We start from the raw sequence: 15,362 nt of genomic DNA, 5'->3' as shown, positions 1-15,362 counted from the left end.
TTATAATCTCAAGACATATACTGATTGTCCATAGTGGGTAACTCCACACAGCAGGCTATGTAGGTTAGCTATGGGCGGGGACAATGTCCCTATTATGAACCCTAGACTAAACCCTTTGCCCAGGGACGGCCCCTAATGGTGGGGACTCCCTGTCCTCGAGCCTAAGGCTAACAGCTCCTATATAACCCTTATTGGTTTGCTGCTAGAAGAAAGCCTATCAGTGGAGGACCTACATGGACAGCAAGACAAAACAAACACAAAAATAGTGCAAAATGTATACACCCCTAATGATGTAGAAACATCAAAAGGTACATGATGCACAAGACTTACTTATTAAAAAACACCCTATTATATGGATGTTTGTGGTCACCAAGAATAGATACGTGGACCAAACGAATGATACACTTGAACCCCAACGCGTTTCCCCCACGGTGTGGGATCATCAGGGGGTGAATGGATCTATAGGTTTAAATGGATAATGTATCAACATAAATTCTGCAATAAATCAGCAGCATATAACCTCATAAATCACACTGAGAGAGGGTGAAGGCCCATGTAATGAGACTGCTGTATTAGTGGGTGTTTATCACCGTTCTCAGTGTGATAGTGTCTGTTATCGCACAGATATCAATAAGGACTGGACCTATTGGCATTGGACGATATTATTATTGGGAGGAAAGGGAGGCACATCAAGCATCGTATACCGCTTGTACACGGTTATTAAATACAGAAATGCAGGACTTCAGAGTGGATTTCTGTAAAAAGAAAACAGAAAAACACACATGTATAGTTGCATGACATATTCAGCACTGACTCATCACCTGATAGTTGTGTACCCACCACCGCGCTAATCACACAGCACTTATGGGTGACTCACTCTGTCCAGGTATTTTGATGTCAGTCCTTATGTGGTATATGGGATGCCACCAGGGCACAAGTTAAGTAGTGTGGAACGAGCATCCACGTATGATATATACGTGCAGCTGAAAAAGTGAGACACACATATAAGGTTGATAATCAATGTTTGAGACCACCACCTTTCGAATCTCATAAGTATAACGGTAACGCTACCTCAGATACGTCCCTCGTTTAGTAAGCATGAGCCCATATATACGGCTAGTTGATTAAGGTGACCTAAATAATAAAAGGATTAAATAGTAGAAAAAATAATGTCCAAATCTGTCTGCATCAACATCAACGTCCATCGTGATAATTGGATTTAGGAAATCATGTTGTTGGTGGACTGTAAAGAATTATGCTGTGTAGCCCAGAAGGTCGCTAATAGATGTCTTTCACATGCAGTATACTTGACTTCTACCCAGGGGAGGACTAGCAATAGACCCTACAGAGAATTTTCCTGGTGGCCATAGGACTATGCAAGCTCTCCTCACTGCCACTGGCTGAGTACATGCTAATGGGAGAACGATAGAGGTATTTTTTTGAGAAGTCCAGGAAGCAAGTTGAAGGTACTGTAGGACGGCTTGGTGTTAAGGTTCACATCTAACCTCCCAATCCCAAGAGGAAAAAGAGGAGAACAGAATGTGGCAGATATTGATGGTCATGACAGAGGGACCACTTCTAAGGAGGAGTACCAGTGCTGCACTGTGGTATTTGGTTCTGTGGGATGGTATTATTTGCTGCACTGTGGTATTACTGACCCTGATAAGTTGTATAGGCCCCATCTACTTGTGTTGCCCCACCTTCTGTCAATTTGGACCCACCTACAACATTGGAGCCACTTTTAGTTTTTTTCCAGGGGCACGTTAAGTTCCAGTTCACCCTGGCTTCCACCAGAGATAAAACTTGAGACCCATAGGCAATGGGGCGCAACCGTCCATGTCTTTACTGGCATAAGACCGCTGATAACGCTTCATCTGTGGCTGCTACTTCTAGAGAATAAGTATATTAAAGAGGTTATCCCAAAAAAATGAAAATCAGACATAATATAGTACATGACAATCTCTAACAAAGCTAGAACCAGCCCTTGTACCTCTCATGGATCCCAAGATCCCCCATTCATTGCTCTGCTAGATTTATATCAAGCTTCCAGCTCAAGTGCAGTGTTTTTTTCTGCTGCAGATAAGAGGGTGTGTCTCAGCTCTTCCTATCACAGCTCAGGAGACAGTTGAAGGATTAAACTGAGCATGTGCGGCCTTCTCAGTGAGCAGGTCAAAGAAATAAGAAAAAAAAACAGCAAGTGGCGCTATCCAGATACATTTTATTGACTAAGTAAGTGGCTATGCTAATTTTTTAATTTCATGCAATTACAAAAGTATTCAGATCCAGATGCTGGTTTGAAAACTGTAGAATATTTTTCGAAGAAAAACCCTTTTAACCCCTTAAGGACACAGCCCTATTTCACCTTAAGGACCAGGCCATTTTTTGCAAATCTGACCAGAGTCACTTTAAGTGCTGATAACTTTAAAACGCTTTGACTTATCCAGGCCATTCTGAGATTGTTTTTTCGTCACATATTGTACTTCATGACACTGGTAAAATGAAGTCAAAAAAATTATTTTTTTTGCACCAAAAAATACCAAATTTAACAAAAATTTGGAAAAATTAGCAAATTTCAAAGTTCCAGTTTTTCTACTTCTGTAATACATAGTAATACCCCCAAAAATTTGGATGACTTTACATTCCCCATATGTCTACTTCATGTTTGAATTATTTTGGGAATGATATTTTATTTTTTGGGGATGTTATAAGGCTTAGAAGTTTAGAAGCAAATCTTGAAATTTTTCAGAAATTTACAAAAACTCAATTTTTAGGGACCAGTTCAGGTTTTAAGTCACTTTGCGAGGCTTACATAATAGAAACCACCCAAAAATGACCCCATCTAAGAAACTACACCCCTCAAGGTATTCAAAACTGATTTTGAATACGTTGTTAACCCTTTAGGTGTTGCACAAGAGTTATTGGCAAATGGGGAGGAAATTTGAGAATTTTATTTTTTTGTCTAATTTTTCATTTTAACCCATTTTTTCCACTAACAAAGCAAGGGTTAACAGCCAAACAAGACGGTATCTTTATTGCCCTGACTCTGCCGTTTACAGAAACACCCAATATGTGGCCGTAAACTACTGTACGGCCACACAGCGGGGCGTAGAGTGAAAGGTGCGCCGTTTGGTTTTTGGAAGGCAGATTTTTATGGACTGGTTTATTTACACCATGTCCCATTTGAAGCCCCCTGATGCACCCCTAGAGTAGAAACTCCATAAAAGTGACCCCATCTAAGAAACTACACCCCTCAAGGTATTCAAAACTGATTTTACATACGTCGTTAACCCTTTAGGTGTTGCACAAGAGTTATTGGCAAATGGCGATGAAATTTGAGAATTTCATTTTTTTGCCTAATTTTCCATTTTAACCCATTTTTTCCACTAACAAAGCAAGGGTTAACAGCCAAACAAGACTGTATCTTTATTGCCCTGACTCTGCTGTTTACAGAAACACCCCATATGTGGCCGTAAACTACTGTACGGCCACACAGCGGGGCGTAGAGGGAAAGGTGCGCCGTTTGTTTTTTGGAGGGCTGATTTTTATGGACCGGTTTTTTGACACCAAGTCCCATTTGAAGCCCCCCTGATGCACCCCCAGATTATAAACTCCATAAAAGTGACCCCATCTAAGAAACTACACCCATCAAGGTATTCAAAACGGATTTTACAAACTTTGTTAACCCTTTAGCTGTTGCACAAGATTTAATGGAAAATAGAGATACAATTTCAAAATTTCACTTTTTTGGCAGATTTTCCATTTTAATTTTTTTTTTCCAGTTACAAAGCAAGGGTTAACAGCCAAACAAAACTCATTATTTATGGCCCTGATTCTGTAGTTTACAGAAACACCCCATATGTGGTCGTAAACCGCTGTACGGGCACACGGCAGGGCGCAGAAGGAAAGGAATGCCATACGGTTTTTGGAAGGCAGGTTTTGCTGGACTGTTTTTTTTTACACCATGTCCCATTTGAAGCCCCCCTGATGCACCCCTAGAGTAGAAACTCCAAAAAAGTGACCCCATTTTAGAAACTACGGGATAGGGTGGCAGTATTGTTGGTACTAGTTTAGGGTACATATGATTTTTGGTTGCTCTATATTACACTTTTTGTGCGGCAAGGTAACAAGAAATAGCTTTTTTGGCAGCGTTTTTTATTTTTTTATTTACAACATTCATCTGACAGGTTAGATCATGTGGTAATTTTATAGAGCAGGTTGTCACGGACGCGGCGATACCTAATATGTATACAATTTTTTTTATTTATGTACGTTTTACACAATGATTTCATTTTTAAAACAAAAAAAATGTTTTAGTGTCTCCATAGTCTAAGAGCCATTGTTTTTTCAGTTTTTGGGTGATTATCTTAAGTAGGGTCTCATTTTTTGCGGGATGAGATGACGGTTTGATTGGCACTATTTTGGGGTGCATATGACTTTTTGATCGCTTGCTATTACACTTTTTGTGACGTAAGATGACAAAAAATGGCTTTTTTTACACCGTTTTTATTTTTATTTTTTTACGGTGGTCACCTGAGGGGTTAGGTCATGTGATATTTTTATAGAGCCGGTCGATACGGACGCGGCGATACCTAATATGTATACTTTTTTTTATTTATGTAAGTTTTACACAATGATTTCATTTTTGAAACAAAAAAAATGATGTTTTAGTGTTTCCATAGTCTAAGAGCCATAGTTTTTTCAGTTTTTGGGCGATTATCTTAAGTAGGGTCTCATTTTTTGCGGGATGAGATGACGGTTTGATTGGCACTATTTTGGGGTGCATATGACTTTTTGATCGCTTGCTATTACACTTTTTGTGACGTAAGATGACAAAAAATGGCTTTTTTTACACCGTTTTTATTTTTATTTTTTTACGGTGGTCACCTGAGGGGTTAGGTCATGTGATATTTTTATAGAGCCGGTCGATACGGACTGTGGCGATACCTAATATGTATACTTTTTTTTATTTATGTAAGTTTTACACAATGATTTCATTTTTGAAACAAAAAAAATGATGTTTTAGTGTTTCCATAGTCTAAGAGCCATAGTTTTTTCAGTTTTTGGGCGATTATCTTAAGTAGGGTCTCATTTTTTGCGGGATGAGATGACGGTTTGATTGTTACAATTTTGGCGTACATGCGACTTTTTTGATCACTTTTATTACCTTTTTTTGGGAAGTAAGGTGGGCAAAATTTCAATTTCATCATAGTTTTTTATTTTTTATTTTTATGGCGTTCACCGTTCGGGTAAAGTAACATGACCGTTTTATAGATCAGGTCGTTACGGACGCGGCGATACCAAACATGTGTAGGGAATTTTATTTTTTTAATTTTTAATCAGTGATAAATGTGTTTTTTGATTTTTACCTTTTTTTCACTTTTTTTTGACCCAGACCCACTTGGTTCTTGAAGATCCAGTGGGTCTGATGTCTGTATAATACAGTACAGTACAATATATATTGCACTGTACTATATTTTACTTACACTGAACAGATCTATGCTTTCAGCACAGATCTGTTCAGCACCATGGACAGCAGGACGCCTGAGAGGCGTCCTGTTGCCATGGGAACCTTCCCCGTCTGCTCAGTTATGGTCAGAACTGCGCAGACGGGGAAGGGTAAGGACGGGGCTCTGGGGGGGCTGTCTGGGGGCTCTCTCCCTCTCCATTGAGGGGCTGCAAAGGCACTGCAGCCCCCCGATCGGAGAGGGAGGGAGCTCCCTCTTACTGTTAACTTTTTCCATACAGCGGTCCGTACGGACCGCTGTATGGAAAGGGTTAAACGGCTGACATCGCATCACCGCCAGGGTGCAGCAATTGCTGGCACCCTGGTATACCCACTGTACACCAACGATTACGCAATAGGAGGCGGGCGGGGGATCGCGATCCCGCCTGCCGCACCGCCCGCCTCCCGCACCGCCCCCACCGCCCGCAACACCCCCCCTGCACCTCCCACCGGGCTAAAATCATTCAGAGGTGCAGGGGGGGTAATAAATATATATTTTCGCCACACTAAAGTTTCTGATCGCCGCGGTCAGGGACCGCAGCGATCAGAAACTGCAGAAAGCGCAACAAACCGCAGGTCTGAATTGACCTGCGGTTTGTTGCGATCGCGGACATGGGGGGGTCACGGGACCCCCCCGCGCATTTAGCCGAGGTGCCTGCTCAATGATTTGAGCAGGCACCTTGTTCCGATCACAGCCGGCCGCACGGCAGTGATCGGAACAACACATGACGTACCGGTACGTCATGTGTCCTTAAGGACTCGGGAAACATGCCGTACCGATACGTCATGTGTCCTTAAGGGGTTAAGGATCAGGGGTGACCAATGTAGTTGCCTCCATGTCTTTTTTCAGCCTTATAAACTATGTTACTATGTACTATGTTACTATGTGCTGGTCAAGCCTTTTACCATCAGGTGTGATATTGACCCCTAGAAAGGACAGTGAGGTTTGCATTAACTGACATTTCTTGGGATTTAGCTTCAGTCCAGCTTTCTCCAGCAATTCCAGCAACTCTTTTAACAACCACAAATGTTCTTCTTTACTCTCAGTTGCCAAGAGGAGATCATTGACATACTGCAAGACAGCTTCAGGTTTGAAAAATTTTGTCAATCAGCCATCATTCTTCCTTCTCATGGAATGTTGTTGGTGAATTATGTAAACCTTGTGGTAGTCGAGTACATGAATACTGTCGGTCTTTCCAGGTAAAGGCAAATTTCTATTGTGAATGCCCCGCAACAGGGATGCTCCAGAAGCCATTACTGATGTCTAAGATGCTGAATACTTTTGCTTTGGGAGGGAGTTGGGAATGAAATGTAAGGGTATCTCTGACAACCGCTGCACAGGCAGGTGTAACGGAATACAAGTTTCGATAATCCAAACAGAGCCTCCATGATCCACCTGGTTTCCTGATTGGGTACAAAGGCAAATTTGTTACTGATTCACATTCTCACAATATTCCTTGCTCTAGTAACGACTCAATAGTTTGCTGAATATAAGGCTTACTATGTTTTGGAAGAGGGTACTGCTTTTGGGGCTCATGTGCTCTACCTGAAATAACCTCCTCACCATCCATTTTACCACAGTCATGTTAAACACATATTTATGCTCTTGTATTATCTTTGACACCCTTGCATCATTATGGCTGGAAAGTACAAAGACCTGCAGTTTCTTACTTGGATACACAGCAGTGGAATCAGAGACAGCATAATACTCTCCATTACCATGAAACCAGCTACATGTTGTCCCAGAAATCAGAACCTAAAATAGAGACTGAGTCAGGAAAATTCATCAAATATGCCTTTATATCAATTCCTGTTTGTCTATCCATAACACGATCTTTTTTTGCTTCTATGGCGACAGCATGGGATCCCTGAAATCCTTGTAAACTGAGTCTCCACCCTGTAGACAAAGGATGTAGATGGGGTTGAGGTACATATAAAATTGAGAGAGAGGCTGTGGTATCAATCAACATTTTCTGCTGTGGGTCTCTTTCCATGGCAGCAAATATAATCAGTCTATTACATCCATCTCTCTTGAACTCTATAACAGGAACGATAATGGCAATAATTTACTAGGCGGAGCTTGTCTGATGAGAATTGTTAATGAGATCTTAAAGGGGTTGTCCCACAAAAATTATTCAACAGTTTTCAAACCAGCACCTGGATCTGAATACTTTTGTAATTGCATTTAATTAAAAATGTTCTATAGCCATGGAGTTATTCAATAAAATGTATCTATATAGTGCAACTTAATTTCTTATTTCGTTGACCAACTCATTAAGAAGGCCGCACATGCTCAGCTTCATCTTTCAGCTGTCCCCTGATCTGTGATAGGGAGAGCATGGACACACCTCCTGAGCTGCAGAAGAAAAGACACTCCCCTTGAGCTGTCAACTTGATGAAAATCTAGCAGAGCAATGAATGTGGAGATCTCTGGACCCATGTCTGGTACAGGGCTGGTTATAGCTTTGTTAGAGTTTGGCATGTACTATATGATGTCCAATATTCATGGGATAACCCCTTTAAGAGTAATTGGTACATTAGATCTAACAATTTGACCATCAGTTTAAATTGCTTTCAGTTTCTCAATCTCTCTTAAGGCATCTGACAAATGATGCTGCAACTGAGATATCAGCAGGTGGTGCAATTGCTTTTGCTTGCCTATATGTGGAATTCCAAAAAATTTGACCCACCCGACCACATACAAAACAGGTAAAGGCTTGTCCTGTTCATAGGTGTCACAGATGATGTTGCAGATAGCTGGAACTTATGAATAAACATCTGACTGGCTTGATCCCAAACTAAGGAGCATATAGGTGAGCCCTATAAAACCCTAAGAGCTCTCCTTGACTGCTATGCCCATGCAAGGGTCTCAATGGTAGACAATTGCATGCCCACGTACCTAAGACTGTGCGACACCTGAAAACCCTATAATAGTGAGGGGACACGACCACCGGCTCCCTGCACTTAATACGGACGGAGTCGGGGTCACCTAGAATCAATCCAGCAAGGAAACACAATACATGAAAAGACTTATCTGAGTAAACAGCAGCAGCAGCAGCCTCCAGCAGTGAACACTTCATCCAGGAAGTAGTATAAACAGCAAAGTGAGGCAGTATGGGAGGGAATATAAAGGGAGACGATTAGACTAAATAGGTGACACCTGTGAGAAGGAAAGGAGATGACAAAGTGAAACCAAAACAAAGAACATCATGCAAGAGGTAGAGAAGGACGTCTGCCAGACCTTCTCACAGAACTGGCGGTGACAGTACTCCTCCCTCTACGGGTGGACTCCGGATACTTAGAGCCCACCTTCTCAGGATGAGACCTATGGAAAGCCCTGATGAGACGAGTGGCCTTAATGTCCGCCACTGGGACCCACATCCTCTCCTCAGGACCATAACCCTCCCAATGAACGAGGTACTGGAGAGTACCGCATATAATGCAAGAATCCACAATCCTAGAGACCTGAAATTCAAGATTACCATCAACAAAAATCATAGGAGGAGGCAAAGAGGAGGGTACAGTGGGTTTGACATAAGGTTTTAATAGGGACCTGTGAAAAACATTATGGATCTTCCAAGTCTGAGGAAGATCAAGACGGAAGGCAACGGGATTGATGACGGACAAGATCTTGTAAGGCCCAATAAACTTAGGACCCAACTTCCAGGAGGGAACCTTTAGTTTGATATTCTTTGTAGACAACCACACCAGATCACCCACATTCAGGTCCGGACCAGGCACACGTCTTTTATCCGCCACACGCTTATATCTCTCACTCATCCTCTTCAGATTACCCTGAATCTTTTGCCAAATAAATGACATAGACAAGTAAAATCTCTCCTCATCAGGTAAACCAGAAGACCCCTCTCCAGAGAATGTCCCAAACTGCGGATGAAACCCATATGCACCAAAAAATGGTGACTTATCAGAAGACTCCTGGCGACGGTTATTTAAAGCAAACTCAGCAAGGGACAAATAAGAATACCAATCCTCCTGATTCTCACAACAGCGCAAATATGTCTCCAGATTCTGATTGACGCGTTCGGTCTGATCATTCAGTAATAGGGTGTCTGGCTCCCTCTAACCAATGGCGCCATTCCTCAAAAGCTAATTTGATGGCCAACAACTCCCTATCTCCCACATCGTAATTTCTTTCTGCAGAGGAGAGTTTCCTTGAGAAAATGGCACACGGTCGCCATTTGGCAGGAGAGGGACCCTGAGATGAGACCGCACCCACACCCACCTCAGAAGCATCCACCTCAACAATAAAAGGTAGAGAGACATAAGGTTGTACCAAAATGGGAGTGGAGCATTCATCAAACCAAAGGGCATAACCAAATTCTCGAATTGACCATCAGGGGTATTGAAGGCCGTCTTCCATTTGTCCCCTTCCCTGACCCTGACTAGATCGTATGCCCCTCTTAAATACAACTAGAAAAAACTTTAGCCCCAACAATCTGGTTAAACAGGTCCGGGATCAGAGGAAGCGGATATGGGTCACGAATCGTGATACAGTTCAGCTCCCTGAAATCCAGACAAGGTCTTAAAGAACCATCTTTTTGCTTAACAAAAAAAAAAAACAGCAGCAACAGGTGACTTCAAGGGCTGGATGTGTCCCTTGCTCAGGCTGTCAGAGATATAAGTATGCATAGCGACTCTTTCAGGTTGGGAGAGATTGTATAAACGTGATTTTGGCAGCTTGGAGCCTGGGATGAGATTAATAGGGCAGTCGTACTCCCGGTGAGGGGGCAACTCCTGGACACCAGTCTCTGAAAACACATACAAAAATTCAGAGAGAAAAGATGGTACAGTCTTGGTAGAAACCTCTGAAAGAGACGCCGTGAGGCAATTCTCTCAGCAAAACTCACTCCAACCATTTATTTGCCTTGTTTGCCAATCATGGGTGGGGTTATGTTTAGTGAGCCAGGGGTAGCCCCAACACTAGACGAGTAGGTAATCCGCTTAGGACGAAACATGACATATCCTCAACATGAGCGTCACCCACAGTCAAACAGAGATTGTGAACTATGCCATTTAACGATCTTTGAGAAAGTGGAGCAGAATCGATAGCAAAAACAGGTATATCCTTTTCCAAAGTGCATACCTCAAAACCATGCGTTATTGCAAATTGATTATCAATGAGATTGACAGCTGCTCCACTATCTACAAAAATCTCACAATGTTCTTGCTGTCTAGCGCCACCCTGGCAGGTAGGAGAAAAATGGGAACTACAAGCAAACGGCAAACCTTCAATTTCCGCATCAACCTTGCCATTACTGTTTATAATGTCACAGATGATGTTGCAGATAGCTGGAACTTAGATGGGGGACTAAAATGGGGGACTGACACTGACACTGAAGTCTAAAGGAGGTCTGATTGAGGTTTGAACATAGCAGAGCTGGAGAGAGTTCAGAGGAGGGCAACTAAAGTAATAACTGGAATGGGTGGACTACAGTACCCTGAAAGATGATCAAAATTAGGGTTATTCCCTTTAGAATAGAATAAAGATGACTGAGGGGAGATATAATAACTATGTATAAATATATCAGGGGTGTGACACAGTGAAGGGTATTGTCTGGGAAAACAGGCATTTTCCTCCCAGTGTGCGCTGCTGGACTGATTGACGGCCAGGTGGGGTCAAACACTGGACTGGATCTCAGGTGCCGCTCCGGGGTTTTGGCAACACCTAGCTGCCTTTAAAAGACAGCTGGGATCAACAGAGGGGATCTCTGTGTTGGGATCTGAGGCTTGTGCCAAGTTGTAGGGGATACAGGCCTCCTAAAGCCTGCTCATGGACTTGACGAGGCAGAACTGCCAGCAGGGTGTGAACTAACACCAAGGAGATAAGGTGACTTTCTTGCTTTATGAACTATTCGTGTGTGTGAACAAACACCAAGTCTGCAAAGTGACTTGCGTTTTGTGCTATACCTTATGTGTGAATAAACACTGAAGTTTTGCTTTACAAACTCGTTTTTGCCTCTGTACTGCGTCCGCTTACCCTGCCTACCAGAGCGAATTCCTACAGGGGTCAGTACAGAGATCTCTCCCATCATCTATTTATCCCCAGGACTGTGACTGTGACAAGGGGACATCCTCTGTGTCTGTGGCACTCTCTGCCCGAGGAAGTGGTGATGGTGAGTTCACTAAAAGAGTTCAAGAGGGGCCTAGATGTATTTCTGGAGTGCAATAATAATACAGGCTATAGCTACTTGAGATGGTTCGTTGATCCAGGGAATTATTCTAATTGCCTGATTGGAGTCGGGAAGGATTTTTTTCCCCTAAAGTGAGGAAAATTGGCTACTACCTCATTTTTTATTTTTTTTGCCTTCCTCTGGATCAACTTGCAGGATAACAGCTTGAACTTGATGGACAAAAATCTTTTTTCAGCCTTCTAAAGTATGTTACTATGTTACTATTTTATATGACCTATCCACCTGATATGACCTATCCACCGACACGCCGATCAACTATTTGAGACAATACACGGTGCTGTGCTTGGTGCCTTCTCAAACAGCAGATCAGCAGGGGCCCCAGGTGTCAGACCCCCACTGATCAGATACTGATGACCTCTCCTGAGAATAGGTCATCATTGGCGAGGTTTGGGAGCAGGCAGGGCTGGCGGCCCGACCATAATTTATCATCTTCTATGCCAGTTTTATGATGTAGAGGAACAGGGGCAGGCATAGATTTCGGTTGAGGCGCACAGACTGCCAGATACTCCACCTAATTTATGACAAGGCGTATGCCTTATTATAAGTTATGCACAGCATCTGTCAGCACACCTGATTATATCAATCATATACTTCATGGATTGTAATAAAAGTCAGATGTCATCAGTGGCACCTGATTTGTCATATTCTGCACTCAAATACTGTATGGCAGAGCACAAGTCCTGCCAAGTTTACTTTAATAGTAGAAACACAAATTTAAGTAAGGTCCACAAATTATAAACTAAGTACAAACCTAAAGCGAACTTACTTAAGAAATGTATTAAAATAATAAAAATCTTATGAGTTGAATAAAGCCCCCTTAGATAGTAGGTTTGCATAAGTCACTCCACCAGTTCTGCTCATGATGTACTCATTTGGCACTAGAAAATCCTATTAAAGCGTTTAAAGAAAAGCTGTTTTTAGCCACAGCAATAGCCTTTACTAAATCATCCCTTTTATCCTCTTTTATCCCTGAAACGGATTACTTTATATCAAAACACAACAGTTGTTTGAGAACTGAAGAGCACACATATAAAAGACTTTTTTTGCAGCCATTACATTTTTCTCCTATCCTTAAGCAATAACTAATAACAGATGAGATTTTATTTTGCGACTTGGAAATTTAGACCATGAAGGAGGTATGCATTAGAGGAAAAACCCTTTCTGCCACTGTGAAGTTAGGAGAACACACTCATAGTCTAACAGATATCTACAAAGGAACTTTGTATGCTACGTTTACTGATGGGAACTCTGAACATGAAGGCCGAGATGTGTTTCTATCATCAAAAAGAAAGAATAATCCTTTCATCCTCAACCTGAATGTTGGAGGGAAATTTTTTTATCTTGATTGCTTTGCAGCAGCAAAATATCCAGTCACTAGAATTGGAAAAATCGCAACTTATACAGATCCATTAAAAAGATTACACCTATGTGATGACTATTCAGTGCAGAAAAATGAATATTTCTTTGACCGGGATCCTACAGTTTTCTGCTACATATTCCATTTCTATCGCAGTGGAATCTTATGGATTATGGATGAACTGTGTCCTCTTAACTTTGTTGAAGAGATAGAATACTGGGGTATTCATATAAATTATACACCTAACTGTTGTCGTACTCTGTTTCAAGAGCATCAAGATGAGCTGAAAGAGCATATTAAGATACAGAAGGACCTGCAAGCTGAACTTGAACGCCATGATCATGAAAAACACTTTGAAGGCAAGTGGCTTGGAGATTTGAGAAACAAGATATGGAATTTAATGGAAAATCCATATTCTTCTATTCCAGCTAAAATTATAGCCATATTATCTAGTATTTTTGTCTTGATTTCTATTGTAACTATGTGTCTCAGTACAGTGGAGGAACTTAAACATATGAACCTCTATGGTGTATCCTATATGGAACATATGGAAATGGCTTGTGTCATTTTCTTCACCACTGAGTATGTCATGAGACTATTATCAACTTCAGATATTAAAAGATTCCTAAAAACAGTGTTAAATATTGTAGACCTTATTGCTATATTACCATTTTATATCCAGATTATATTTGAGAGGTTCTCAGAAGAAGCATATGTCCATCTACACCCTGATGATATGGAAAGAATGGAAAGAGTGGGACAACTTGGAAAAGTGCTAAAAATAATTCGTCTCATGCGGATATTTCGGATCTTGAAACTGGCCCGTCATTCAATTGGACTGAGAGCTTTTGGTTTCACTATACGTCAGTGCTACCAACAAGTTTGCTGTTTGTTTTTGTTCATTGCTATGGGCGTGTTTACATTCTCTGCTCTAATGCATTCTGTTGAACATGACATCCCTGGCACAAATTTTCCCAGCATTCCAGATGCTTGGTGGTGGGCTGCGGTATGTTTTCATTTACGTTTCATAACTTTGTGCAGGAAGCATAATTTAAGTTATTTTATTAATAATAATAATAGCATATACAGTATATATACTAAATAAAAATAATTGAATGCTATTTAAAATACCACAATGCATACATTGAAAGAGATAAAATCTACCATAAATTGTCTTCATTAGTTACAAAGGTTAGAAAGGACACAGGTTCACCAAGTTCAGCCTTTCTTAGATCAATTGTACAACATGAGTGCTAGTCTTATATGAAACTTGCCATAATGCAGCATTTTAACATAAGGCACCCTAACGAAAAATATTTACGTAGTTCATGTTTAGATACTAATGTCTAATTACAAACTTTCCAAGTACATGTAAATGTTCCAGAAAGGACTTCAGCTTTAATGAGATTACCTAGACTGTATTCTGGTGTGATATATCGAGTTTATATGTTGTATGTTTTTTTCTTCTTTTTTATAGGTCAGTATTTCAACTGTGGGATATGGTGATACAATTCCTGATACAATTTTGGGGCGCATTGTAGCCTTTTTGTGTATATCTTTTGGGATTATTCTCAATGGCATGCCGATATCCATACTTTACAACAGATTTTCAGACTTTTATGCAAAACTAAAAGCACATGAAAGCACCGGTGTTATGAAAATTTATACTGAAATCAAATTTAAAGAAAGAATCATGGAAAAGATCAAAACTTGTTGTGACACAAGACAGAATGCTGATTAAAGGATTTTTAAAATGTCGCATGGACTATTGATAGATTTTGGTGAGGACAGAAGAAAACTATTACCTGTATCTCCCTTTGTGAATTAGATCCAAGCAGCAGGAGCTCTCTGTCAGCCCTTATGTCACTCCTTTACCTCTATAAGCAGTGTTAATCAGCTGAGCTTTCTCCCATCTGCACTGTCTTTGAAAGGAGCACTTCCTATAAATAGTTGAGCACAAACAATAAAAGAAAAAAAGAATTCATTTTCTTTGAAAAAATTAAAATTGAGAGTTCTCAGTTCTTGATAGCTTTTAAAGGGCTTCTGTCACCCCACTAAACCTTTTTTTTTTTTTTGCTTACTTATAATCCCTACACTGCGATTTATGGCTACATGATCAAATTAATCATTTTGGTCCTGTAGATTTAGTTTAAAACAAGCTTTTAAAATATGCTAATTACCTTGCTACAAGCAAGTAGGGCGGCTACTTGCTGGTAACAGCCGCATCCTCCGATCGTAAAGACGCCCCCTCCACATTGTGATTGACAGGGCCAGGGAACGGGATCGTTCT

At 41.1% G+C, this 15,362-nt stretch overlaps 1 protein-coding gene across 1 annotated transcript; it reads left to right on the top strand.

Moving 5' to 3' along the window:
• The first annotated feature begins 12,842 nt into the window (after positions 1–12,842).
• On the top strand, positions 12,843–14,813 carry LOC122927195 (potassium voltage-gated channel subfamily V member 2-like). The gene is made up of 2 exons (XM_044278817.1): positions 12,843–14,078; positions 14,550–14,813. Exons 1-2 carry the CDS (start codon positions 12,843–12,845, stop codon positions 14,811–14,813), a joined length of 1,500 nt encoding a protein of 499 aa, XP_044134752.1.
• The last annotated feature ends 549 nt before the right edge of the window (positions 14,814–15,362 follow it).

The sequence above is a fragment of the Bufo gargarizans genome, chromosome 1 (genome assembly GCF_014858855.1).
Source record: "Bufo gargarizans isolate SCDJY-AF-19 chromosome 1, ASM1485885v1, whole genome shotgun sequence".
NCBI classification, from domain to species: Eukaryota; Metazoa; Chordata; class Amphibia; order Anura; family Bufonidae; genus Bufo; species Bufo gargarizans.
This window is presented reverse-complemented; position numbering and strand designations above follow the sequence as displayed.

Excerpts from the sequence above, each read along its gene's own strand:
- LOC122927195 (XM_044278817.1), top strand. The coding sequence starts at position 12,843 with ATGAAGGAGGTATGCATTAGAGGAAAAACCCTTTCTGCCACTGTGAAG. Across the intron at positions 14,079-14,549 it reads ATGCTTGGTGGTGGGCTGCG|GTCAGTATTTCAACTGTGGG; the intron begins GTATGTTTTCAT and ends TCTTTTTTATAG.